A 27,326-nucleotide genomic window follows, 5' to 3' on the forward strand; every position below is an offset into this window, starting at 1 on the left:
AACTCATTCCTAGTGGGCAGCAGTGACGTCAGCAACAGCTGAGCAAACTGACTACATTTAGTCGTGCGTGTGTATGTGGGCATTTTTTTTTTTTTTTTCCCTGTGACTAACATGAAGCTAAGAGCATCTAATGAAACAAAAGCTCCTTGAAATTTGGGGAACTTACTGGGTGAACTCTTTGCTACAGGGAGCACCATTTTAATTTTTCTCAGTTCATAGTTGAACGATGTTGCAGTTGACCAAATGACATGATTGGCTTTCTGCCTCTGCTCGTTAAGTGATCCGAAATTGACCCCTGGTCTATGAGAGAGAGGGTTTTTGAAGCTGTTTTCCTTCTAATATAACGGCTCTTAACTTCATTCAACATTCTATCTCATCTTTAAAATTTTTTTTAATATTTATTTTTAAGAGAGAGAGAGAGAGAGCGCAAGCACGAGTGGGGGAGGGGCAGGCCCTGAGCTGTCAGCATGGAGCCCGACATGGGGCTCGAACTCATGAAAACCATGAGACCGTGACGAAAGCCACAAGATCATGACCTGAGCCAAAGTCAGACGCTCAACCGACTGAGCCACCCAGGCGCCCCTCTATCTCATCTTTAAAAAGGAACTCAGTGACTATTAAGAAAAGAGACTGTGGCCATCGGTTATCTTTTGAAAGTTTAAGGTGAGTTGTAGAATCCAGAGGTTCCAAACTCTCAGTACATTGTGCTTAATGATAGTTTGCTTTTCCAAGCTGATAAAGGCTTACAGAGGTCCTGCTTGCCAGTTCACCTTTGCAAACTTGACCTTCCTAAAATGAGAGTGAGGCACTTGGAAATATTTACTAACCGAGCTGAACCACTGCCAACGCTCCCGGTCAGTGTGCACAAAAGTACACAGTGACCGGAACAAGGGCACTCCCCGTCGTGCGGGCCTGGACGTGCCTCGGAGGTGCTCCGACAGAAGGGCAGGACCTTTGGACTCTTTCTATCAGCACACGAGGGACACAGCAATTCAATGATTAAAAAAAAAAACAAAAAAAAAAACCACCACACACAAAAAACTGCTCCCGGCCTTTTCTGTGTCTTCCCTTCCGAAGCCACAATTTGGGAGCAGGTCGTGGGGGCATCTTTGTAGAAAGGTGAAGTTGGATTAGAATCAAGATTTCTGCTCTTATTGGCCCCGTGGAATTTATTCGCTAAACGTGTATGTCCTCAAGTCAACAACATGGAAGTTACTGCCCGAGGGGATCCGGGTGAGAAGAACGGCGACAGCAATCTGGTCTATGTTCTCTTGTGAGTATTTTTCATGATCTTCTTGGGCAATAAAGATCTACCACTGTAGCAGATGTTTCCTGATTGGATTAGAACTGAGTTATGATAAACAACTTGGAAATATGTGTTGGTCAGGAAGGACTTTGACAGCATATTTATTCAGTTTGTATTAGTGTTAGTGCTTTTTTTTTTTTCCATATATGGTTTTTGGTAGAGGTTGCAACTGATGGCTTCTCTCTATATATTGAGTTTTTCATAAGTACTACATGGTTACTTCTTGGGAAGAAATCCAGGCACTTCTGAATCATTTGGAAGTGGATTGAGTGAGGCCTCTGGTTCCAAAATAACCATCTACCTGAGGAGACTGTGACTCACATGTTGGAGGTGATGAAATGGCATTGGGGTGCCTAACATATTCCGTTCAAGGGTGTCTCTTCATCTTAAAACAATCTCTGACTGATCTTCTCCTTTCTGGATGATCCCAGTGGCTCAGGGACTAAGTGATGATCCAGGCAAACTGGCCTCATCATGTGGAGGACGGCATTTCACTTCTAAGCTAGTTTGATCCAGGCAGATTCCCTCTGGAGGGTCTCACCGACATTTGTTGATTATTATTATTATCATTATTATTATTGTTGTTGTCATTATTTTCTGAGATGTGGGATCCTGCACAGGGTTCCCCCCAGTCCTTACAGGAAAGCGGCACCTGAAGGGGGAAGCCCTTCCTTGAATAGTCACACCCCTCCCTTTTTTTTTTTTTTTTTAATTTTTTTTAATGTTTATTTTTGAGACAGAGAGAGACAGAGCATGAATGGGAGAGGGGCAGAGAGAGAAGGAGACACAGAATCGGAAGCAGGCTCCAGGCTCTGAGCCATCAGCCCAGAGCCTGACGCGGGGCTCGAACTCACAAACCGTGAGATCGTGACCTGAGCTGAAGTCAGACGCTCAACTGACTGAGCCACCCAGGCGCCCCAACACACCCCTCCCTTTTAAGAAGGAAGTTTGGAGAATGTAACCTTGCTTGAAACATGCAGTAGGATTTAGGAGAGCATTCTGTTGTATCTCTTTGGATATTGACTGTGTGTCATTCCCCTAAGGTATTAAACAAATAAAATCAAGCTCCATTATATTTGTTTGCTCAGGGAGGAAGGCTTGCTAATCTCACTTTTGTGAATTTTCCTTCAGGGAATTCTCTAGTGCGTGGATTTATCTGATACTCAATTGCTAACGCAAGCAACTCATGCTTCATTCACTTACTCTTTTCCATGAGGCTCTTTGCCTCCTAACAACTTGGGTGTGGGCCAACTCATCTCATCTTGTTGCTGGTCACCCAAGTTCTGCTTTTGGTTCGAACACAAAGCCAACAGGAAGTGTATGGAGGCCATGCTGGAGTGTTAGCTAGGGTGACAACAATGTTGCCCGAGAGGCACTCTTTCTGTGTTGGTATCTCTGTGGGGCATGGGCTTCCATTAATCAGGAAGCACAAGACACATGAGGAGGCAGAATCACTTGAATTATTAATGTTTTGCATCGTTGCCAAGGCCCCTGGGAGCATGGACAGGAAGGGAATTAGGGGAAACTTTAACTCTAGATCAGGGTTCCTCAGTTGCAGAACCATTACCGTTTGGGGCCAGATAATTTCTCCGTCACAGGGGCTGATCTGTGCACTGCAGGATGTTGGGCAGCATCCCCGGCCTCTACCCACTAGATGCCAGTAACACTTTCCTTCCCAGTTATGTCAGACAAGAATGTGTTCACACGTTGCCAAATGTCTCCTGCGGGGGGGAATATCATCCCAGTTGAGAAGCCTGCTGTAGACTGGTGGATAACAATTTACTGGGTTCCCCCCCCTTCTTTTATTTCCCTACTCATTTTAGTTGTAGCATCTGGGTTCCCTGGGTTTAGATAAGGCATTTCCAAACACTCTGGAAACAGAGCTGTCATACGCAGCACAAGGCTTTGTGGGATATTCCAGTGGTTCTCAGAGAAATGTGAGGCTTAGGAACTGGGTTTTGGATTAACTATTTCTGACCCTGTTGTTTTCTAATGAGTTTTGGGAGGAATTTTAATGTTTCCCTCTCCCTCTGTGTTTAGCTGCATTCATTGCTTGATTGAACTTAAAAGCAAACAGCTTCCCAGTTCAGTTGTGAATGTGGAAGGCTGATCCTTCTTTGTCGAAAATCTCTGTAACCTAACATATGGCCCGGGCGATGGGCAAGCTACGGCTGTCCAGGAAACCAGCAGGGCTTGCCAATCCTGTACTCAATCTAAAGCATTTCATGAGACTTCTGAAATCTCACTGCAGCAAATATCGCTCTGGATCCTGCCCACATTTTCTGGATTCCGAGCTGCCTCTCCAGGGAGGTACCTCTCCCCACCAGCAAGGTTTTCCTGCCCTGAGCCCAGAATAACCCCGGCAGCTGCTCAGAACACCTCGAATCCTTTTGATTTCTCTCCACAGTCACGTTTTATGTTCCGTTTCCCAGACGGGATGAACCAGAAATCATGCTTTTGGGGGAAACAGATTTTTCATAGGAAGGAACTAAAACACCCTGAGTCGTCAGCAGCATAGTCCATGCTCTGAACCCCCCCAGCCTCGTGTCATTTCAGCTGAATCAGACGACAACTTCCCGGTCACCTGCTTGGGGTGTTCATGTCTCCCGGCGTGTATTTTTCACGGAATTACAGCAAGGTGTGAGCGAGCAGCCGCGAAAATAACAGAGCCATGAAAAACGGCCCCCTTTCCTAGGCCTGTCTCCTTGTTCCAGGAGAAGTGAGCAAAGAGACCAATTAATAGCACGGATGAAAGCCGAAGGCCATACGGTTTGCTCGAGAAGAAAAATGAACATCCTTGCTTCTTGGTCTGTGCCAGCTCCACACGGGCACAGCTGCTGATACGGGTAACCACCGAGATAGGTTAGCCGCTGCCCTAAGGTGTGTGTCGCCACAGGCCACAGGGAGGCACGGGGGACGCTGGTCTCTCCTCCCTGCACACCATGGAGCTCTTATCCTTAAATGAACTTTGTTTTTTGACCAGCTCACTAATTGTGATTGAAAACACCAGCTCCCCAGCAAGGCCCAAGCACTGGAGTTAGCAGCAGCAAAGACAGGCCCTAATTGCTCCATTTACATAAAAGTAGAAACATACAACGTCTAAATATAAATCTCTGGCACATCGCGCCTTTTGCAATTACAGTAAAAGAAGGTACCACGGTTTCCCTCCCGGCTCCTTCTCGCAGCAAGCTGCTCCACCAGGTTCCCCAGGGGCTGCTCCTCGAGGCGAGAACAGAGCCGTGCTAACGCTCCAGCGAGTAGTGGGGAGCTCGGTGAAGTCGCCAGTAAATCAGGCCGCCTGCACTAGGTGAAAAACGCGGTGGCAGCGGGCCACTGTGCTAGCGCAGAAGCGGGTAGGACCCGACTGCACACTCGGAAAGGGGACGGCTTGTGGGGCGTGAGCGCTCCTGGCGCGCCTCGATCGGCGCTGGAGCCGGCCCCGCGGGTCCCCGTCCCCGTCCCCGACACTGGCCGGGCTTTCGACCCTGGCACTGAGGGCTGGGTTCAGAGATTCCCAGCTGCACTCGCTGAATAGTGATTTTATTTTATTTTATTTTTTTCTCCCCCTCTCTGAATTCTTTAGCTGCCAAAAGGGGGGAAAAATCAAGAGCTGCTCTTAAGAGAAGTTGCCCTTGCTGGTGCCCGGGGTAAAAATAGAGGCGGCCGCTCGGAGCGGCTTGGCCCAGACCCTGGCCCCGAGAGCCGGGCTCGAGCAGCGGCCGCGTTCCGGCGTGATCCCTGGGAGCTGCCAGCAGGTGCTGCTCAAGGTACAGTAGCAGGCCGAGCAGCGGGCCCGCAGGGCCGGGGGTGGGGACGCTGCTGGGGGAGGGGGCAGGAAGTGAAAGAGAAACCAAACCCAGGCAGGAAAAGTAGATGCCTGTCAGGAGTTGGGCTGACCGGCTTACCCCTGGGCCCTGGAGTTCGGAAGGGAAGAGATCATTCCCAGTCCGCGATACTCGACAGAAGTTATTTTAACCTGCCTGCTTCCTCCACCACCCCCACTTTAATTTCCACCGGTGAGGAGGCATTTCCTCGGTGTGGCTCAGCTCTGAGGCTGGGGATTCAGGTGGAGAATGACATCATTGCTGGTGGGCTGACCTGGTAGGTGGGCACTTCAGAGGCATCCGGTGGCCACCTGGATCTGAGTCACGCACGTAGAGGGTCGCCCCTCTAGTCAGGGCCCTGCGAATTTCTGTGACACAACTGTTGACAAAGAGCCACCAGGCACCTCAAAAATAACACCACCTCCTATGTTCTGAACACGCACTTGACCCTGTCAGTTGAGTACTGTGGCTCTCCGCTTTACAGACGAGGACACCCGAAGCCTTAGGGGGTTGTATGGCTATAGGAGGCAGTGGAGCCAGGGTCTGATCTGCGTTTGTTTTGCGTACCCAGAGCTCATACACATGATGGGATTTCCAGGACACCAGGGTTCACGCCTGGGAGTGGTTTCAGAGGCCCTGCAGGCCAGTGCTCTCCAACAGTGCTTATCAAAAAGGATGGTGAAGATCCTTCCTTAGGCAGGGGTCGAGTCCATCCAATTCCAAATTGATGGGCAGTTTGGGAGTTAACCAACACCGATCCTGTTTATATCTTTCCTTCCCAGGTTCCCTCTGTGCCTCTACAGCCCAATGATTTAGTTTCCTATTTTATTTCTGCCTATACAGTTCTCAGAATACCCCCCCCCCCCCCATCCCCAGCGTACAGCTCATCATCCCCACCGTCTCTGTGTTTAGCCAAGGCACACCCTCCTACATAGCAAACTTCTGGTGTCCTAAAGGAACCTGCTTCGACTACACATCAGGAGGCCAGAGCCTCTATATTTTGCTTGTGGGTACAGTGAAAAGTTTATTTTATGCATGTTAAATCCTGCATACAAAACAACATATCTGGTCATATGGCTTGCATTAGCTCCCAATTTTGCACATTTTATTCCACTTGTCATGAGTACCCCGGCTTATGCTTCAGTTGTACTCCTTCAAACAGCCCTTCCCCACTATTCTCGTCTGAAGATTCCTTCCAACTGTGTTATTTCTCGGCCTTGCTAGCAACCTTCCCGCCCAACAAAAACCCTAACCGACATAACCCCCGTTTCAAAGAATGTTCATTCCTTTTCACTAATCTCACGTTGTGTTTGTAACAATTTAAAAATCGTAGGGTTTGAAGTCCTGATAAAGAAGAATGGGGTGTGAGTCTTCCTTCTTTTTTTTTTTTTTTTTTTTTTTTGCTAGTTGGGAAGGATATTTGTAAAGTTCACTAGCAGAGAATGGCTGTTTTCAAAGTTCTTGGTGACAAATGATTTATGAAGCAGGCATTCAATGTCAAGATGTAAAATAATAGTGGAAGTCGGGGGGGGGTGGACATCATCATATAGGTATACATATTTTCCCTTTTTTTTTCCTCAATGAAGTATCTTACTTTCATAAGTAAAATCAGAATCATTCTAAAGAGCACTGCAGATTTTCTTCCCTGTAAGAAACAATCAAAGACTTTGTAAATAGAGGCAACTTCATGAAGTAACAGATGTTTTATGTGAAGACATAAAACCCGAGCCTGAATATAATGAGAAGTGTGTGCTCGAGTAGTAAAAGTTGGAAGTTGGACACTCAGTGAGATATAGCTGTTCAGTTCCAGTGTTTTTCTAAAAGGTAGTCTAGTCAGTCAGAGGTTTGACTGGCTCAGTGATCACCAAGTTGTGTCCCAGCAGCCAAGAAAGGCTTTCCATCAGATAATGAATTATGAAATATGTCTCACAGTGGAAAAACCAGTCATCTGCTGATGTCATGCTGATTCTAACCAATCCCAAACAAAGCCCCAGCCCTCCTCTGTTTGAGTGGTACCAATGTGTGAGTGTGCAAATGAGTAGCACAGTATAAAACTTGAGAGTGCCAATACCATGAAGAGGAACTCCTCACACAGCTCTTTCCACACGATACAGGAGTCTGCCGGTGAAAGACAGAGGACCGGAAAGGTAATGCTTTTTTAACTCTTACTTAGGAGCTGTTGACACATTCATAGTCAGGAAGGTTACAAGGAGTTGACTTACTGCACTTCCAATGCACGTTGTAATTTGGTACCTTTTTATATTATTCAGGCAGGTTAATAATACAGCTTTTAATAGTAGAGCATGCAGAGAGATTGTGTGTTTATACAGCCCATTCAGCACTTATATACAAGTACATATGCCACAGGGAAAGCTGTTTTTAAGAGTTACATTCACAAACAGTAAATTCAGGGAACACACACATACTCGACATGCAGAGGGAATCCAAATATTGATAACTTGCCCTTATCTAAATGCTACTAGTAGGACTCCTGAGTTGTTTGGAGTCATTAAACTTTTAGGTTTATTTCAGACTCTCTTGTAAAACTTAATTGGACTACAAAATTCTTTGGGTGCTGTATATATGACGCCAACGAGGTAGAGTATGTTAAGTTTTGTATTTCAAAGATGTTTTATTAACAGATCCTAAGGCAAATAAATGCCCCCCTCCCCATTCTCTTTCACCATTCCCTGCTTAAAAAAAAAAAAAAAAAAAAAAAAAAAAAAAAAAAAAATTAGGCTCTTTAGGAAATGTTGACAAAAATCTTAAGAAGAGCAGAGTAATCGATGTTCCTGGAGGAGAAATCCCAAAGGTGATAGATGGCGTGGAACAGAGAAAGTCTTGCAAGTAATTGTTTTGGAAAAGGGGGACAGTGTGTCCGATTCAGAAAAGCATTGTTATCTATGCAAACTGTAATTTTAACTTAATGTCACAATTTATTCACCCTCCTCCCCTGGCCCTCAGATCCTAGGCTTGTAGTAATGGTATTTCTTAACTTTTTCCACCCAAAGCACATTGCTTAACTATGATGCTCTGAACACACTAGGTGTCAGATATAAGCTGACTGTATCTACAGAAACTGAGGGCTTATGTGTGGGAAAGAAACCGAGAGAGAAGGAAAGCTTTAACAGATGGACCTCTTAAAGATACTTCTGCATGATAAAAGCAATAAGACAGAAAATGAAAAAAAAAGGGGGGGGAGAATAAAAAAAACTCAGAGAGGCATTGTTTAAAAATTCACATTTTTCTTTTTCTGTGAACGCTGAAATCCATGATGATTTCATCTGTGCCTTTCCTTTGAGGGAAAAAGAAGCCGTCAAGGGGCCAGTCCATGAGCAGGCTGGTCCAGGACAGGGTAGGGGGATGGCTGAAAAACTCCCACATGGCGGAGAAAATCATTTGCCAGTATATTTCAGAGATTCTTTTCCCAGAGGACCAGTTATCCGAGTCATAGGAGCCCACTGTTTGTAGGGAATAATGTGGGAAAAGGCCAAATGAACTCTGCACTTTTATCTGTAAAGTCGGGGCTGGAGGTAGGCTGTAATTTGTGAGTGCGGGCGCGCAGGGCAGAAGGGGGCGGCGGCCGAGGAGAGGGAGAGGAGTTTCAGGTGACCGAGCAGGTTGACTTGCCTGTGGATCCTTCAGTGCGCGCCTGCACTTTGCGGTTGGGAAAAGTAGAGGGTGTTAGGTGACCCCAGACAGAAGTTCTCCCCGCCCCCCTCAGATCCCCTACCCGAGCCGAGGACCCTGAACATTTAAATATGAATGAATGGGAGACCGGCCACCTCTGGGACTCCCTCCAGCCAGGACGATCCACTGGCCCCCGGTGACCAGCCTGCCCCTCTTCCCGACCTCCAGGTACCTGTCCACCCACCTCCCGGGATCCTCGGCGGCCCCGCCTTATGGGCCGGGCGGTGGGTCCCCTGGAGCAGAGGCCAGGTGGGCTGGAGGGCCCTGGGGGCACAGTGTTTCAACCCAGTCACCCCTGGAGATTGGGACAGTGCCTTCCAGCGGGTTTTCTTTCCCGTCCAAAAGAGGAACTGGGTGAAGCAAGGGGACTGGGCAGAGAAAGAAAAAATAAAAGGGGGAAGTAGAACAAAATTGGAAGGATTTCTTTCAGAAGGGAAGTAGAACTCCCGAGAATGGTGATATCTGAAGAGAGGTGTGTGTGAGGGAGCAGTGAATAGAGCAGCCTGTCAGAAACCGGGCTGTCCCTCCCCTTCCTAATCACAGCCTCTACTCACAGAGCAACTCCCTCCCTCGCCCATTCACGCACTCACTTAGGACCAATCGTTCTCTCTCTCCCTCTCTCTCTCCCTCTCTCTCTCCCTCTCCCTCTCTCTCCCCCTCTTTTCCCTCTCCCTCTCTCTCCCTCCCTCTCTCTCCCTCCCTCTCTCTCCCTCTCCCCCCTTCTCTCCTCTCTCTCCCTCTCTCCCTGTCTCTCTCCCTCCCATCCTCTCTCTGTCTCTGTCTGTCTCCCCCCCCCCCACCCTGTCTCTCCCTCCCTCCCTCTCTCCCTCCCTCCCTCCCTCCCTCCTTCTCTCTTACTCGGAGACAGTCAGAACTCTCCTCCCTGAGAGCCACAAACCTACCGCACTGACTGCATTCAGAGAGGGAACCTGCAAACAAAACTTCACAGAAAACTTTTTGTTCTTGTTCCAGAGAATTTGCTGAAGAGGAGGAGGGGGAAAAAAAGAAAGAAAAAAAGAAAAGAAAAGAAAAGAAAGAAAGAACGAAAGAAAGAAAGGGGGAAAAAAAACCAAACCCAAACCTGTGCGTGAGTGGGGGTAGGAAAAGCAGGGCCTTTTAAAAAGGCAATCACAACAACTTTTGCTGCCAGGATGCCCTTGCTTTGGCTGCGAGGATTTCTGTTGGCGAGTTGCTGGATTATAGTGAGGAGTTCCCCCACCCCGGGATCCGAGGGGCCCAGCGCAGCCCCCGACTGCCCGTCCTGCGCGCTGGCCACCCTGCCAAAGGATGTACCCAACTCTCAGCCGGAGATGGTGGAGGCCGTCAAGAAACACATTTTAAACATGCTGCACTTGAAGAAGAGACCCGAAGTCACCCAGCCGGTGCCCAAGGCGGCGCTTCTGAACGCGATCAGGAAGCTCCATGTGGGCAAAGTGGGGGAGAACGGGTACGTGGAGATAGAGGATGACATCGGCAGGAGGGCGGAAATGAATGAACTCATGGAGCAGACCTCGGAGATCATCACGTTCGCGGAGTCAGGTCGGTGCCGGCCTGGGGGGTGGGGGGGGCGGGGGGGGGCTGCGTCTCTCCGCGGCGGTCCGGGGGCCGAACTTGCGCCTCCGGCCGCGCGCTCTGCCCCGGGGAGGAGGTGAGGTGCCGGGCGCCGGTGGCGCCGGGGCCGGAGGGGAGGCGGGGGGTGGCGGGCGGGTGGCGGGGGGTGGGGGGGGGGGGAGGACTTCTCCGCGGACGCGGAATTCGAGGCTGAGCCCTGGCTGGAGAGGCGGCGAGCTCACACTTGCTGAACTCGCCGGTGAGGCCGGAGCGAGCTCCGAGGGCCAGCGTGGGGCCGGGAGCCGGGCTGCGGGAGGCTCGCTCGCCCTGCCTGTGAAACCAGATCCGGGCAGCCGGATGAAAGCCCGGGCGTTTTCGGGTGCTGGGGGTGGGGGGAGCCCGGGAGGCTTCCGGACCCCATCCAAAGTTTTTAATGGGGGTGGAGGTGGGGGCGCGGAGCGCGGGTCGGGGTGGCCTGGCATGGATGGAGTCATTGTCTTAAGACAAACCTTCCCTTTAAAAGTCCAGTCAGGGGCCACACCAGGGAAGCAGGGCATATTCATTGGTGACAGTCAGTTTTGCCTTTAGAAAAAACTGCCTTGGAAGAGCACGGGCATCACATTCTAGGCAGCGAGGAGGGACTTTGGGGGGACAGTTGACATTGAACCCGCGGCCACTTTTGGAACACTGACTTTTGCTCTCTGAGCAACAACAGCACCACCACCAACAAAAAAGAGTTTTGTTCCCTGCAAAGTTACTAAAAGAGCTCTCTGGCAAGGAACGCAACCTTGACAGAGTGCTCTCAGATACTACACTGAGCTCTCACTCAATCCTTAAGAGGAAGAACTTTGATAGATTCTAATCCTTGGCTCTGGACCACGCTAACCTGTTGCTGGATAGAAAATACCTGTCAGAAGGGCGGCCACAGACCTGGAGCCAGGTTATTGGGTTATTTTTACAGTTATGTGACACAGACCCTTTGCCTGCCTACACGCCCCTGCACGCCCAGGCACACAGATGTGTTCATACCGTGTTACTTTCATGGTAATGCCAGGCTAAAGAATTGTTTCCCTTGCCAAATCCATTTGAAAGGAATGCCATTGTTTTGTTTGGTAGAGCATATGGCCAGTAAAGTATGTGCAGGGACTCCCAGCATTACTGTTTAAAAGTTTGCCGCAGCCGTATAAACAATTAAGGCAACACTCAGAATTTCCAATCCTGAAAACCTGTTGACTCAGATGTTCTGTTTTCAAGAAAACCCTGCCAGACCTGGGCATCCTTTTGGGGGAGCAGATAGATAGCCTGCTGGCTTCCTGGCTCCCCTCGTAGGAGAAGCCCTGACGTCCTGCAAGTTTCCCCGCAGGACAGTCTCTCTCTCTCTCTCTCTCTGTCTCTCTCACCAGAAGCTTCTTTTCAAAGAAGGTCTTTCTTTCTCAAAGCTCTTTCTCAATGCAGCCCCCGAAAGGCATGATAATGATGACTTTATCTGTTGAAGCTTATTGAGGAAAAAAAAAAGTCAGGTTGGAGTTTTCAAGTTGCACACTCAGTTTTTCCTCAACCTTTCCTGATGGCAAGGTAGGAAAGAAAGTGCTTACTGACATGGAGTCCAGTGTTGGGGGGTGGGGGGGAGATGGATTCCAGTGGTCTAGAGGTCTGCTCCCAGTGCTGACACAAAGGGACCCTGTCTAGGTTTTTATATACCAATTACCACACATGATGGCTTTAATTGCAAGCCTTACTCAATTGGCTTTACCCGCATCGGATGACTAAGTATACCTATGACTTTGACCACTTTTAATATACACCTGATGCTGGCAACAGCATCTGACTTAGCTGACTTGTCTAGCAAACCACTCTTTTGGCACTGAGAGATTTTGCAGTGAAAGAATTTGACCTTTAGCATTCTTTCTTACTTATGGCCTTCATCTCAGCGCCGGTCTTTTTCTTATTTATATGAAATCTCGGCTTTTTTTTTTTTTTTTAAACTTTTCTGTTACGTGTTTAGTTTAAAAGAAATTGAGTTACTTTTTAAAAAGGTGATTCATTTGACTCACACGTTGACTCCAGTTTAAGGTTTGTAATGGAAAACTCCTCCTGGTTGAGTTTACAACTTGACTTTGGGTCAGCTGCTGGAGTCCCAGAAAAGGTTTATTACACTTAACTTATTTTTCTCATCTGAGAAGTTTCACACATCAACTTTAAGTTGGTTTACTATGACTTCATGGAATTAATGATTGCTATGTGGACCGTCTGCTCTCCAAGCAGAGTACCATATGAGTATGTTGTTGCTGATTTTGCTAACCAGGAAAGAGCTTCATCATCTGAATATACAAAAATGTCTTGTTGCTTTTGGAATAGTTCAACCTTAATCATATTCAAACTATGTCAAACTGTAAGAATTTGGAGAATAGCAAAGGGTATTCATTTTGCTTTTCTTTATAAACTATTGGGTAGCAGCGAATCCCAGTCAGTTAGTGTCACCAATGCCCGTGACACTGACGCATACCCACAGATGTATCTTTCAACCTTAAGATTCCTCGACTGGGGGAATTCCTGCTTAACTTTTGCCCTCGGCCCCCTTCTTGATGGTTAAATGAGGCTGCGATGCGGCCCAGCAGCTGAGCAACTACAAAAAGCTCAAGCGTCTAGAACTCTTGGAACTGAGTTTGTCCCACTGAGCTCAGGTGGAAAGTCCCATCTTTGTAAAGCTGATACGAGTTGTTATTAACTAAGTGGTGAGGAATTGCTCTCAGGCTCTCTGACATTCATCCCAACAAATAAAAATTATTTTTTTAATGCATGTCATCCAAGATTGCTCATCATTACTACATTCTCTAGATGGCTGGCACAGAATCCTCTGTGTTTACCTTAAGTCCTTAAAGGAAAAAAAGAAGGGATGGGTAGAGTCAAGTCCACTCTGTCTATAATTGTCAATGAAGCTGGGATCAGTGGCCTTCTTGACTCCTATATCTTATTTTATCTTCTTGTGATCCGTGACAATATCTGGTCAATGTACAATAGCAACCTATCATTGAGTCTCCATATGCTGCCAGATTTACATACTGGTGGCGGTAATCAACTTAGACATTGATAGCACTTGTTGGAGAACAGAGAGGGAAAGAAAGACAAGTGGAGCGCCAAGAAATGGAAAATGCTCACTAAGCCCAGGTGTTGTTGAAAGTAACCCTTAAATCTCCCTTCTTGGAGGATTCCAGTTACAGAAGATTTGAATTAGAAATAGACACTTCCCAAACAGGGGCCTAAGAAGGCTTGCTTGGATGACTGTTTTCCCCCAGCCCAAGAAAGTCATCTCAAGGTGGACTTGACTCCCACCATTCCATGCCAGTCTAATGAACTTTCCTGTGAATTACCCGTCACTGAAGGGTGCCTTTAGTTAGGGGTTACACGCTTTCTTCTCCCAATAATGGGCAATGATTGGCCACAAGAGGGCGCATTCCAAAGACTTTTGCTCCTTCCCATTTAATCTAGGGAAACGCAATTTCATCTCCTGGAAGTCCCATTCTGCAGCACCCAAATCTTGGTGCTTGTCAGTTGCCCCCTGCTTCCTCTCGTCCTCCAGAAAAAGTTAGGATTTTATGGGATGGGAGAAACATGACTCCCTGTGATACAGTAAATGAGACAGAAGAAAAGAAATGAGAATTCTAGTGATGCATGTGAACATTCCCGAGCTCTATGGAAGGCAGAGGAATGATACATTTCAGAAGCAGAGCGTGGAGAAATGTGACCATGAATCATCAGCAATACTGATCTGCTCACACATCTCTCCCTAAGACGGCTGGCTGCCTGGGCTTTTACAAAAATGCCTTCCGGCTCCCCTCATTTCATTGCCTGGTTTCCCTGTCTTATCAACGCTTTTCACCAGGGACAAATGACAAGTGACTTCCAACAGGGAGGAAAGGGCTGTTTGGTGACTGCCTTGTGAAAAATTGGGTACGGCTTTGGGGGATGCGTTTGTTTCCGAAGTTAGAGTGTGCAGCGAGATGGTGGCAGAAAGACCAGAAGCAAGATGCCTAGTGGTTTTGGGCCTGTGACGTAGGTGGATCTGAGTGGGGGCGGCGAGCTGTCAGAGGGCAGAAAGTCGGCTTTCGTATTTGGAGAACTGGGAGTAATACCTTCCCAGGCACTTTTTGTGAGAACATATTATTTGTCTTGGCCCCTCTTCTGCTAAACTATACTCGAGCATGAGCTGTAGATCAGAATTCCTCATACTCGACTGGTCCCTAGATCCAAAACCCAAAGTGTAAAAGTTCGCAGGAACTTTGGAAGAGGTCTCTGAAATTTCTGTGGGTTGAATCTTAAGAATTTTTTTTCTACTTCTTCTAGGATCCTAAGCCCCTTTCTCTCTCTATTTCATCCCTATTTGAATGGGAGACACAGGAATGTGGCCGAGCATTTGCAATTCAATAACACATCCTAAGATAAAAATATTAAGGCTAAAAAAAAAATCCAATCCAGATAATTTATGACCAAAAAGACCTCTGAGGCAGGTTAAAGGAGGCATAACCTTGAAGACCCCACTTTCTGCCATCTGCAGAGACCCCTGAAAACAGCTCAAATGCAAAGTTAGTGCTTTAGAGAACACATATGCTGTAACCGGTAGTTCTGTATACTGGTATCAGGGACTATACCATATCTAGGCACAGTGAAACCTGGATGAAGAATGGGAAATTAAAGTAACAGCAGCATTTTACAAGGAGCCCCCCTCCCCCTGCCCCGCCTCCCGTGGCGAGTTTAAATCTATAAACAAGATTTTCCACATTCACATTAGAGACATAATTATTACCCATAGGTACAAGGGCAGCATACTTTGGGCAGGACCCTGGTGAGGCGAACAAAGCAGAATACAAACGAAACGCGAAGTGTGCGTGTGTGTGTGTGTGTGTGTGTGTGTGTGTGTATTGCGTGTATTGCTTATTTCATGAGAAATGTTCATCCGCCCACAGATCTGAGGTGTGGGGCTTGAGGGGGAGCAGAATTTTGAGTCCCGGTGTGGGGGAAGAGAACAACAAGGGGCTTGGCTGCTTAACCCTTGGCAGGCCTGCTTTCATGATTGAGTTATTAAAAATATCTGAAAAATCCTGAAAGCAAAGGAAAAGGTGCTTTCAGGTGTTCTGACTTCTAGCTTCCGGTCTTTCCTCAGTCCAGTCCCTCCTTCCCCGGCAACATTTCAAAGGTCTTCCCTGTAAAGTGCAATTTTTCAGCCTCCTACTCATTTTTATGCACCTTTCTCTCTCCCTTTGGTATGTGTCCCCCGAGCTCATAGAGGTTTAAGTGATGAAATATTATCACCCACATGGGTTTGCGTGGGACTTTCTTAGTGAATTACTCAGGCAGAGCAGGCTGTGATACAAGCCTTGCTCACGAGCCTCGGGAGGGAAAAAATAGCACAGAGGATGAAAAGAATATTATCAGAGAGTAGGTAATGAAAGGTTAGCAAAGCCACCAGCTATATCTAGTTAGATAGGTAATAATGCAGGAACCCAGAGCGCACCTGTATAAGCTAATGCTGTACCTGCTCCCAAAGCATTGTGGGAAGGCTTCCATTTCAGGATTTGATGCAGGAGATATTTAAGTCAAACCTGAAACTGATTAGTAATTGATCCTAAACACCTCAGCCTCAGGCAACCTCCTTCCATTTTTTTCAAACTGTTATGCATAGAGATTTGAAGATTGGAGCATCCTAAAAGCATCACTGCGGTATAACAATCTCCCTTAGGTAGAATACAGATAAAAGGGAATATAATCAAGTGACTAGTTATATTTTCCATACCTAAGGAATTTGAGGGTTGTAATATCTTTCTGAAACCTGCAGCCCTGATAAATATTAATCATCTCAGCTTCTAGCTGTCTCATTCTCTCCACCCCCTTCTGCAATGAAAGCTAAATGTAAAAGAAAAAAAATATTGCACTGCTTAATAAGTCAAATACAATAGAACTTTTAAAATGTACCTGCATATAAGGTAGACATTAGGAAGACTTGCATCTCTCTCTTCCCCCTGTTCTCCTGAGCATTATGGCAACAGCATTTTCATGAAATTGGATCTGTTTTATTTTTTTTCCCTGATAAAATATCATGCAATATACAAATAGCAGTTCCAGAAATGGACACCAGGAGAAGGAGGCGACAGGCATGTCAATTAGTAGGGGGAAAATCCAAATGTCAGAAATATGGGGGAGAGATACAGCACGCAGGCAATGGAAGCAAATACAGGGAACAGAATCTTTCAGCTCAGATAATTAAACCAATGCATAAATCAGTGCTGTGCCTCTCCACAGTACGCAGGCGATGCCATGCAGTTAATTATCAGCCAGGACCAGGTTGAAAGTCATTTTATGATGCCTCTCTGATCCTAATATAACAGCACCTGACAGATTGAGCCCCCTCTAATGAGTACTCTCTTTGTATGATCCTCTCTCAGGAACACTAAATCATTTGCTTCCAAGTACAGCTGCCTGTGAAGAAGGGGAGGGGCTATATCCTGCGTTAGAAACCTGCTCCTGTGAACTAAGGGGCTCTCCTCTAGGCTGTTCCTGGAAGCCAGCGACCTTAGCCTCCCTGGCCCTAGGAAGGCAGTTTGCACAGGCTGTCTCGGCTTCAATCCAGTGGGCCAGTGAGCCCACCCTGGCCCCCACCCCCACCCCCAGCATATCCGTGGACTTCTCTGGACTCTATTCATGGGAAGTCCAATGTGTGCTGGTCCGCACTGCCATCTGGACCCTCTCTATAACCGAGCACTGGCTGCCTTCACCCCAGCCCCTCCTGTCAAGCCCAGGTGAAAGCCCAGCAGAGCCTGTGGGAACGAGTTACCTGAAACCCAGAGAGCTTTTCCCATTCTGAGGACGAGTCAGATTCTCCAGTTTCACACTCTTTCCTAGAAAAACAAAACACAACCTTGTGCCCTCTGGCTTCTCTAATTTAGCAGCTACTATCTCTCGGTCTTTAGGGTGGCACCCTGCACAGTTTAAGGTTTCAGACGCTGGCCTACGTCGAGGCAGAAGGGAGAACAGCAGGTAGCTTGTGACTGTTCTCTGTGGGGCAGGGTGGAGGTGCCCACGCCGGAGGGAGCCTGCACCCTCCTTCAGGCCGGCTCTTAGAGGCTTGGGTGGCTTCCGGAAGCTGCTTGTCTTTTTAAATTTAAATCATTAAGCTCTCCTTCCTAGAGTCTTCTCTTTTCCTTTCTTAAACAAAACAAAACAAAACAAAACAAAACAAAAAACAGCAACAGAGAAACCCACCTTTGTAGCAAAGGGGCTACTGCATTCACGTTTTGAAAAGAAATCATGCCCCCTAAAAAAAGACAGTCCCCCCCTTCTTCTAACTGCTCTCCGCTCTAGTGATCTAATCATAAACCTAGCTTTATTATTCATTTCAACTCCTGCCAGGGACCCAGGGCTGGAGGCAAAGGGACCCCCCACCCCCTGCACCACCACCACCACCAATGTGGCCAGGGTCCTACAACTTTATACCAAGATGCCGGAGAATCTTTTGTATACATATGTAGCCTTTCCTGGCCCTGGCCTCAGTGAATTTACCACTATCAGAATCGCAGTGTGCAGAGTGTGTTAAATTAAGAACAGAATCTACAGTGCGCAATGCACAGAAAAGCCTGCCTTCTGCTGCAGAGAACTTGAACGAGTGCCGAAAATTTATAGTACCGTAAACATCTCAGGGCTGAGAGTGATAAGTATGGCTGGATTTCCGTTAGCTATAGAAATCCAGGCAGGGAGACCCTCCTAGGGAGTTGCGAGTTCTAAGATGAACTTCTCCTGACATTGTTCTCAGATTTGTGTGCGAGATGCGTGTGCATGAGACTGTTGTAAGCAGGCACACGCAGGAGGCGGCCATGAAAAGAGGGCACGTTTCATATACCACCAAGGGGTAAAAGTGGAACTGAGGGAAGGTGTTTCATCAACCTGAGAATTCCAGTCTGGACACCTGCTCCTTGCAGTAAATGTTGTTACATGTACAGACATACAGGTGCTTATGGAAGGAGAAGGGAGTAGTGTGAACTAGGCAAGAACTGAATGGTCTCTGAATCCAACTGCCTCGCCATTGTGGGGGTTGCCCCTCTGTTAGTAGCAGTCGCTGTAATTGGGGCTCATTAAGCTGCATTCAGAAGGGAACGAGGCAAAAATGGGGCACACGGCAGTAGGGGGTGGATCTCCTAATCTAATATAACTCAAGACTGAAGATGCCTCCATTTGTTAATAGGGAGTCAGGCAATTGCCTACTTCCTGGTAAATGCTGGACCATGACCGTGAACAAGATGGATAGGATCTCAGACCTGGGGCATCCTAAATTAGACTGGCAGGAGGGTCGGGGAAGTGGTGTGGTCTCATCTGCAAACCAAAACCTCATCAAGGGCAGCCACTGAGGGTGACGTGTTGGGAGCTGGAGGATTCTAGACGAGGGGCACCCTGCCTGGAGGTGAGAGAGCGCATGGGATGCTTCTGACCTCAAACACTGTGTGGCTGTGCCACAGAGGACGGGGCGCTGGGAGAGAGCCGGAGTTGAGGCAGAGCCCAGAGTCCCGGGTGGCTCCTGTTTTATACCTGCTGAATGGTGAAATGATGGGAGAGGGGCCTGGCTTTATGCTGAAAGGCCAGATGCAAGCAAAGACTGTCGTGGTGACCCAGCAAAGAAATGATGGACAAGTGAAGCAGGTTGTGGTGAGGGAGGAGGAGTCTAGCTCTGTGGGCACTTCCGTCGGGGGGGGGGGTGGTGTTTGCGTGTTTATGTGGGAACAGCACAGCTTCCACGACTTGCTAGAGCTCACGGGGTGCCTTCATCTGTGTGATCCCATTTGATCCTTCCAAACCTGAGGCATGAGGGGTCAAATGTCTTTATGACATTCCCATTTTATAGAAGAAGAAACTGAGATTAAGCGGCTAGGGAACAGACACAGACCTCCCGGGCTTCTGGACACTGACTGAGATCTGGGCTCTCTTCTTTCTAGGGCAAGAGTTGACAAACTTTCTCTGGAAAGGGCCAGAGAGCAAAGATTTGAAGCTTTGTGGGCCAGTCTGTCTTGTGACTGGCAGGGACCTAGTGCGAAAGCAGCCACAGACAGCCTATGAAGAAATGAGTGTAGCCAGGGCCCCGTTAAACCTTATCACAGGCGCTGAAGCGTCCATTTCATATAATTTTCCCATGTCACCAAAATCCTATTTTTCTTCAACCATTTAAAAATGTCAAAAGTGTTCTTACAGTCAGGGGGCCACAATCCTCTGACCCCTGTTGGAGATGGCCTGTGGCAGAGGCCCCACGCCTGCCTGAAATTAGTGACTGGTGACCAACATCGCAACTAACGAGTGTCCCTGCTCTCTCTTGTGCTGTGTTTCGTCTGCAGGCACAGCCAGGAAAACACTGCACTTTGAGATTTCCAAAGAAGGCAGTGACCTGTCGGTGGTGGAACGCGCAGAAGTCTGGCTCTTCCTCAAAGTCCCCAAGGCCAACAGGACCAGGACCAAAGTCACCATCCAGCTCTTGCAGAAACAACCCCAGGGTGGCGTGGACGCAGGGGAGGAGGCAGAGGAAATGGGCTTGATGGAGGAGAGAAACGAGGTGTTGATATCGGAAAAGGTGGTGGATGCCCGGAAGAGCACGTGGCACATCTTCCCCGTCTCCAGCAGCATCCAGCGGTTGCTGGACCAGGGCAAGACCTCCCTGGACGTTCGGATTGCCTGTGAGCAGTGCCACGAGACGGGCGCCAGCCTGGTGCTCCTGGGCAAGAAGAAGAAGAAGGAGGAGGAGGGCGAAGGGAAGAAGAAGGACGGAGGAGACGGAGGGGCAGGGGCAGACGAGGACAAGGAGCAGTCCCACAGACCTTTCCTCATGCTGCAGGCCCGCCAGTCTGAAGACCACCCTCATCGGCGGCGGAGGCGGGGCTTGGAGTGTGACGGCAAGGTCAACATCTGCTGTAAGAAACAGTTCTTTGTTAGTTTCAAGGACATTGGCTGGAATGACTGGATCATCGCTCCCTCCGGCTATCACGCCAACTACTGCGAGGGTGAGTGCCCGAGCCACATAGCAGGCACATCTGGGTCCTCGCTCTCCTTTCACTCGACCGTCATCAACCACTACCGCATGCGGGGCCACAGCCCCTTCGCCAACCTCAAGTCGTGCTGTGTGCCCACCAAGCTGAGACCCATGTCCATGCTGTACTATGATGATGGGCAGAACATCATCAAAAAGGACATTCAGAACATGATAGTGGAGGAGTGTGGGTGCTCATAGAGCGCCCAGCCCAGGGGGGACGGGAGCCAGAGTTGTCCAGAGAAGACAGTGGCAACAGGAAGAAGTGTTTAAGGTTTCGGAGTTAAACGAGGAGAAAAAATATATATAGAGAAATTTAAAAAAAATAAACTAAAAACAAAACCTGAAACAGATGAAGGAAGATGTGGAAAAATTCCTTAGCCAGGGCTCAGAGATGAAGCAGTGAACAAGATGGGAGTTGGGAGGGAAAGGGAGAAAGGCGTGCCCTTCGTTTCTTCCGGTATCTATCAAAGTGATGACATCCGTTGCTTACACGGGAGTATCATCCCCTCCTTTTCAGTCCCCCTTCAGTGTGAGCCTCGAAGTCAACTTGTCTGGTCTGCAGGAATGTGGGCTAGCACAACCCAAATAGCATCTAGAAAGCCATGAGTTTGAAAGAGCCAGTTACAGGCACTTTCCCATCCAGTTACCCAGGTTGTAAGGTATGTCTGTGTGACCCTCTCTCTGTGTATATCAGCCCGTGCACACACGCACACAGACACACACACCACAGACACACACACACACACAGACACACACACACACACACAGACGCGTTTCCACACAGCCCATGCACACACACACGTACCGGTAGGAGAACTATAGTGTGCAGGTGGTACACTTCCTTTTCTGCACCAGTTTTGCAACAAAGCAAAACAGAACAAAAACCAACCTAAAAAAAAAAAAATTGAGAACAAGAATGGGAAGAGAGAAAAATCAAGGAACAAAGAATACCAAGTCACATTTCGTTAAGGTGCTTATGATCTTAGAACTATGCAACCTAATAGGTTTGAAACTGTTTACCTGAGAGAGAACAAAAAGAGAGACTTTTTTGTATTGGAAGTAACCTGATTAATTTTTATTTTCTTCAAGGAGAGATACTTGAAAGGAATATGTTTGTCCATCTGTTGGATCCAAACATTTCTATATTTTGTAAATGTTGTTTTTTTTTTATCGTTTACTATTTGCACTACAATGGTGTTTGACCTGTCTAATCCCTTATTTAACAAGTATTTTCTGTGGGTGGGGGTGGGGGGGGTTAAGAGCTGCACTTAATGTGAGCTATAAAAGAACTGCTACAGCACACAAAATAGCTATTTTTATTATTATAATTATAATTATTATTATTATTTTGTACCTTAAAAAATAGACACATACACCAAAGACATTTGTGTGAGCCTTTAAAAACAGTCTGTCTGTGGTTGGTATCATTCACCATCAGTGAGTCAGGGGTTGGGATTCAAGGTGGAGTAGGGTGGATCGTGTTCAGGCTTCAGAGACCTGAGAAGTTTGGGTTTTGACTCCTTTGACATCCATTAAGCAGGACATTTCATACTGGACGTACAGTAGTTGTACACTGTTGGATGTCAAGTTCAATCGGATTCACAGAACACTACATGCTTGTATGTGTATATATACATTGCTTGTGCATATGCGTACCTGTGTGTATATATACATGTATTGCATCATGCCCGTATACACATTTTAAGGACTTCAGGCTGTCATTTTTTAAATGTTCTTAAAGCAATGAATGTTTGTGTGCAAAACACAGTATTTTTAAGAAGGATAGGCTATAGTTTTGCTTTTACTCTGAATTAGGTGGGCACGTTTCAAAAAGTTGGGTGGGAAGAAGCCTGGAAATGCCAGTGAATATTCAGCAAGACCCTCTTTCCATGTGCAGGGACTGAGTTCCCTCTTCTCTCTTGTCCCCCACCTCCACCCCACCAGGGAAAACAGGAAACTCATGTTCTTCAAGGTTCTAGGCTGATCTGAAGTTGTTTTTTTTTTGTTTGTTTTTTTGGTAACTTATATTTATTATCTATTGGAATCAATCTTAAATCAGAAAGCTTTTTCAGAAAGAAAAAATTAATCTTTAGGCCTTTGGTTACTTTTTATTTTTTTTTTGTGATTAAGGCCTGCTTGTGAGAAATTTTACTTGCTGGGCTAGATAATGTTGTTGTCACTAGTAAAAAGATAAATAACTTGTGGGGGGGAAGGTCTTAAGAGTTTGAGAGTAAGAAAGAGAACTGCGGGGGTGACAGCAGTGGTAAAAATCCCTAATATTTTATTTAATTTACAGCCAAAACTCTTGATACATAAGTTTGTATGTATTGACTCAGATGCAAAAAAAGAAAAAAAAAACACTTTGTTTTATAAATATCAAAGTACATGCTTAAAGCTAAATTTCTACTAATTTATTCCACAGTATTTAGCTTGCCTAGGATAGCTCATAAGTTATTCATTTATATGCTTTTAAAAATACAGAGCCTTATTTTTACTGACTTGTTTGAAGTTTGCAAAAATTGAAAAAAATACTAATAATTTGGAAAAAAATTGCATTCGTCAGCATTTTGTAAAATACTGAAATTTTCAGCCCTATGTCCATTCATAGATTAAAAAAAATAATTGTAGGAAAATAAAATAGTGAGAAACCAAACATTACAAAAGGTGGTTTAGCTCTTCTTGAGATAAATACTAAATCGGTATACTATGTAACACTAGGCTGTATGTAGGCAAATTATTTTAATGTTATTACTGGGCAAATATACTTACTACATCTTGAGGTCCATCCTTTCTTAGGCAGAAATATAACACGTACTACATGGGAGTGGACTCTAAGTGCAAGAGAGAGAGCATGCAAAATTGGTCCTTGCTTCCTCACTCTTAACCACTGACGAGGAAATCGAAATCGTGCAGGTGGGGGAGGTGCGCATGGTGAGGAAAGCTTCAAGGAGAGGGGGATGGCAGTGTTCAACTTTACAAATTGCCATGAAAAACTTAGAGGGTGTTTTGAACTGCGTCTTAACTGTTATTGGAACTAATAGCGGAACCCATGAAAATAAGCGTGGGGAACCAAGTCCTAGTTCCCTGTGTGCTAGCAGAGATGGCCAGGGCAATGGGAAAAACAAGATGTTCGAAAGACAGTTGCTACCTGTTTGTGGCTCCCATTCATCTCAAGTGCGTGCCCCATCTTTGTAAGCCCTTTAAAAGAGTGCTTGACCTATTGGGGGTAAGATGGAGTTTGACTAGTGGCCACAGTAATTAGAGCAGAGCAAAGTGAAATCCATACGACAATATTTTCATGGGATGATTTAATTGAAACTAAATGATCGAGTTATCAAATACCTATAAACTTTAACTTTATTTCATTAAATTTATATGGCCTTGAAATAGAATGATAAGTTATTGCTATCTTCAATAACCTTGGAAGATATGCGGGCTTGTGAATAACCCCACTTTTCATGTAGCAGCATGAGGCCAAAAGAAAAAACTTTAAAATTCTACCATATTGGGCTCTTCAGAGTATGTTTTCCTTAAAACAGGGTGGCTCTGGCTGATCTTAGCATCTCTCTACTCTTCTCTAGGGCTGATCTCTAGGCTCTTAAAAATCTACACATACCAGTCTTAAAAGCTCTGAAAAGCATTTGTCCCCAAGTATCTTTTAAGAATGATATATATTTTGTAGTTTGGACTCTTCTTTCTCCCTGTTTTCCTTTTTTCCTCCCTCCCTTCCTTCCTTCCTTCCTTCCTTCCTTCCTTCCTTTCTTTTCTTCCTTTCTCTCTTTCTTCTTCCTTTCTTTCTTTCTTTCTTTCTTTCTTCTTTCACTTTTTTTAAATTTTTTTCAAAAAAAGCATGGCAAATTCCAGCACACTGACTTGGGGTTTTTCTTGCCCCAGAAGACCAATCAATTTCATAGATATTTAAGATTGATTCCACACTCTGTTTTCCAGGAGAATGCCTGCATTCTCCTCTAAGGAAGAGCAAGTGAATTTTTTTTTCGCCCCCGTGGGATTGGACCTCAAGAAGTAAGTCTAAAAAATAGAGAGTGTGAATGCCCCAGTTGTATTAAGCTTAGATTCAAATTATTATGTTCACTTGAAAAAATGATTTCCCGGGGGCCTTTTGGCAACTTCCCTTTTCAATGTAGAGAAAAACTTAGTCACCCTGAAAACCTACACAATAAACGAAACTTGTAGATGTGGGCAGGAGATTTGGGGGTGGACATTGTGTGTGTTTAAATTAAACCCTTTATCACTGAAAGCTGTTGTATGGGTCAGAGAGGATGAATGCTCACTCAGAAGCTGTTCACATCTTCAAGAGCAGAAGCAAACCACATGTCTCAGCTCTATTATTTATTTTTTATGCATAAAGTGCATCATTTCTTCTGTATTAATTTCCAGTGGGTTTTACCCTCTATTTAAATGCTTTGAAAAACAGTGCATTGACAATGGGTTGATATTTTTCTTTAAAAGAAAAATATAATTATGAAAGCCAAGATAATCTGAAGCCTGTTTTGTTTTAAAACTTTTTATGTTCTGTGGTTGATGTTGTTTGTTTGTTTGTTTGTTTTTATTTTTTATTTTTATTTTATTTTATTATTTTTTTTTGTTTTGGCATACTACATGCAGTTCTTTAACCGATGTCTGTTTGGCTAATGTAATTAAAGTTGTTAATTTATATGAGTGCATTTCAACTATGTCAATGGTTTCTTAATATTTATTGTGTAGAAGTACTGGTAATTTTTTTATTTACAATCTGTTTAAAGAGATAACAGTTTGATATGTTTTCATGTGTTTATAGCGGAAGTTATTTATTTCTATGGCATTCCAGCGGATATTTTGGTGTTTGCAAGGCATGCAGTCAATATTTTGTACAGTTAGTGGACAGTATTCAGCAGCGCCTGATAGCTTCTTTGGCCTTATGTTAAATAAAAAACCTGTTTGGGATTTATTTTTTATTTTTATTTTTATTCTATGTCTTATTGGTTTTCCAAGATCAACTTGGCACACACACTGCTACACCCTTCGCTGGGTGATAATTTCATTTCTCCTGTAATTCTTGGGAAAAGTATGAGACACAGACTGAACGGAAGAGAGAGGGCACCAAAGCTGGAACAGGAGAACTCAGGGAGGAAAAGAAAAACTATTGCTGTGGCAGGGCTTTGTAATAAGCTGCAGATGCTTGGACCAGCAGGAGTTATATTTTATTCATTTTGTTAATTTCCCATTTCTCAAGCTGTAGTGGCAAGTAACATGAAATAAAGCAACATTCCCTTCTTCCCTCCGTCCCTTCCTCCCTCCTCCTTCTCTCCTTCCCTATGTCCTCTCTTTTCCCTCCCTTCTTTCTTATTCCTTTCCTTCTGGCTAGAAAATCCGAATTGCATGAGAGCAGAAAACAGCATACCTTAGGAAAGAAAAGAACCTAGACCAACAGGACCAATATGGACTCAAAGAAGGACAGTCAACAATGAATTGATTGTTCAATCTTTTCTTCTATAGGTTTCCCTGTAGTATCTGTGCCAATCTAAGAGGTTATATGGAGAAACTAACTCCTGTAAACACCCTGGGTATTGCCGGGTGAACCAAGCAAGTCCTGTGTGCCCATTGGGTAGATGTTACTTTCCCTGCTTTTACATCCGAGGCATAAAGTAACATTAATTGGAACTAGGATTCCAATCCAGGTCTATCTTCAAGTCTAAAGTTATTACTTTGCTGCCCCGGACCCTGATATTTATATTAGTTTCTTTATGGACTGAGAAAAAAAAGAGGGAGGTGGCCATGGGGGTTGGGACTGAGTGTTGAAGACACTTCTAACTTTTAACCACACTTTATATTCACCAGACAGTTTACTTATCTCCAAGTGAAATGCCAGGTTCATGTAAAATTGTATTAAACCCTTTTTATTTGTTTTAGGTAGAAAAGTTACATTTTTTGAAAATTAAAAATGAGAGTTGTTCCAGTTTTGCTTTATATTTATGAATATGTCTTATTTTTTCTATTCTCATATTGTGCTACATGAAACCTTTTACCCAAAGTATCTTTCTTTATGGGCCCAGTGGTATTCTTGCGTGCACGTGTGTGGGTACACACAGGAGCACGTGCGTTAGCCTTCATTTCCTGCCAGGTTTAATAATGAATGCATGTTAGTAACTAAGTAAAAACTCCACTAAATTACAAATGAGTAACATTATTATAAAATTTATACAGATATTACCATCATTAAGGCAAAAATAACAGAAACCAAAGTCAAGTGTAGAAAAATATATCAATATGTATATATATATATATGTTACACACTAACGTATATGATGAAGATGCATATATATGGGGCACAGTGTCATCATTCAAGGGGAACTGCCAAATCCATTTAATTTAGAAGTTCGATGCTTTCTCAGAAAACAGTTTAATTGTCTGAGGAGGTATCCAAGTGTAAGGGCACAGAGCATTGCATTAATTTCCTCTTGCATCAAATAATGGCGTCGGCTCCTTTGAAAGAATTCTGGTGTTTCTGCGTTGAATCCAATTTTAAGTCTTCTCTTTGGTCCATGAAAAGGCAGGATTCATTAGAAATTCTCCATTACACTCTTTCAGGCTTTCTTGAATTGTCATGTAATTAACAGCGAGAAGAAAAAAGGGAGGCAAATTGTTTATCCACAAGCAAAAAAAAAAAAAAAAAAAAAAAAAAAAAACCAAAAAACCCACAGAGCTGTTTCAAGACTTTTTAGACATCAGCAATTGTCCCCCTTGCCTCTGTGCACTTTGGGAAGAGCTTGAAACCTCAGAGTCCAGCAAGATGTCACATCACTAGAGGGACACCAGAGAAGTCCTCTTCTCACAGAACCCTTGGCAGTTAAAATCCCACAGTGGGTTTGAGAAATACCAGGCCAACTGACTGACT

General features: G+C 45.5%; 1 protein-coding gene and 1 long non-coding RNA gene across 6 annotated transcripts in view; one reads left to right on the forward strand and one right to left on the reverse strand.

Annotated features, from left to right (window-relative positions):
* Positions 1-19,731, reverse strand: part of LOC144615655 (uncharacterized) — a 41,701-nt gene extending 21,970 nt beyond the window's left edge. For both annotated transcript variants that reach the window (XR_013554043.2, XR_013554044.2), the window contains exon 1: positions 16,342-19,731. This is a non-coding gene — a long non-coding RNA (uncharacterized LOC144615655). The remainder of the gene's footprint in view (positions 1-16,341) is intronic.
* Positions 1,000-25,378, forward strand: INHBA (inhibin subunit beta A). 4 transcript variants are annotated; one of them, XM_060632190.3, is made up of 5 exons: positions 1,000-1,273; positions 4,890-5,073; positions 8,855-8,988; positions 9,793-10,359; positions 19,743-25,378. In XM_060632190.3, the coding sequence occupies exons 4-5, from the start codon at positions 9,972-9,974 to the stop codon at positions 20,627-20,629; spliced, it is 1,275 nt and encodes a 424-aa protein (XP_060488173.1). In that variant the 5' UTR covers positions 1,000-1,273; positions 4,890-5,073; positions 8,855-8,988; positions 9,793-9,971; the 3' UTR covers positions 20,630-25,378. The 4 variants fall into 4 exon arrangements, with proteins under 4 accessions (XP_060488173.1, XP_060488172.1, XP_060488174.1 ...); XM_060632189.3 differs by lacking the exon at positions 8,855-8,988; XM_060632191.3 differs by lacking the exons at positions 4,890-5,073; positions 8,855-8,988.
* Positions 25,379-27,326: the final 1,948 nt, after the last annotated feature.

The sequence above is a fragment of the Panthera onca genome, chromosome A2, assembly GCF_046562875.1.
Source record: "Panthera onca isolate mPanOnc1 chromosome A2, mPanOnc1 haplotype 2, whole genome shotgun sequence".
NCBI lineage: Eukaryota > Metazoa > Chordata > Mammalia > Carnivora > Felidae > Panthera > Panthera onca.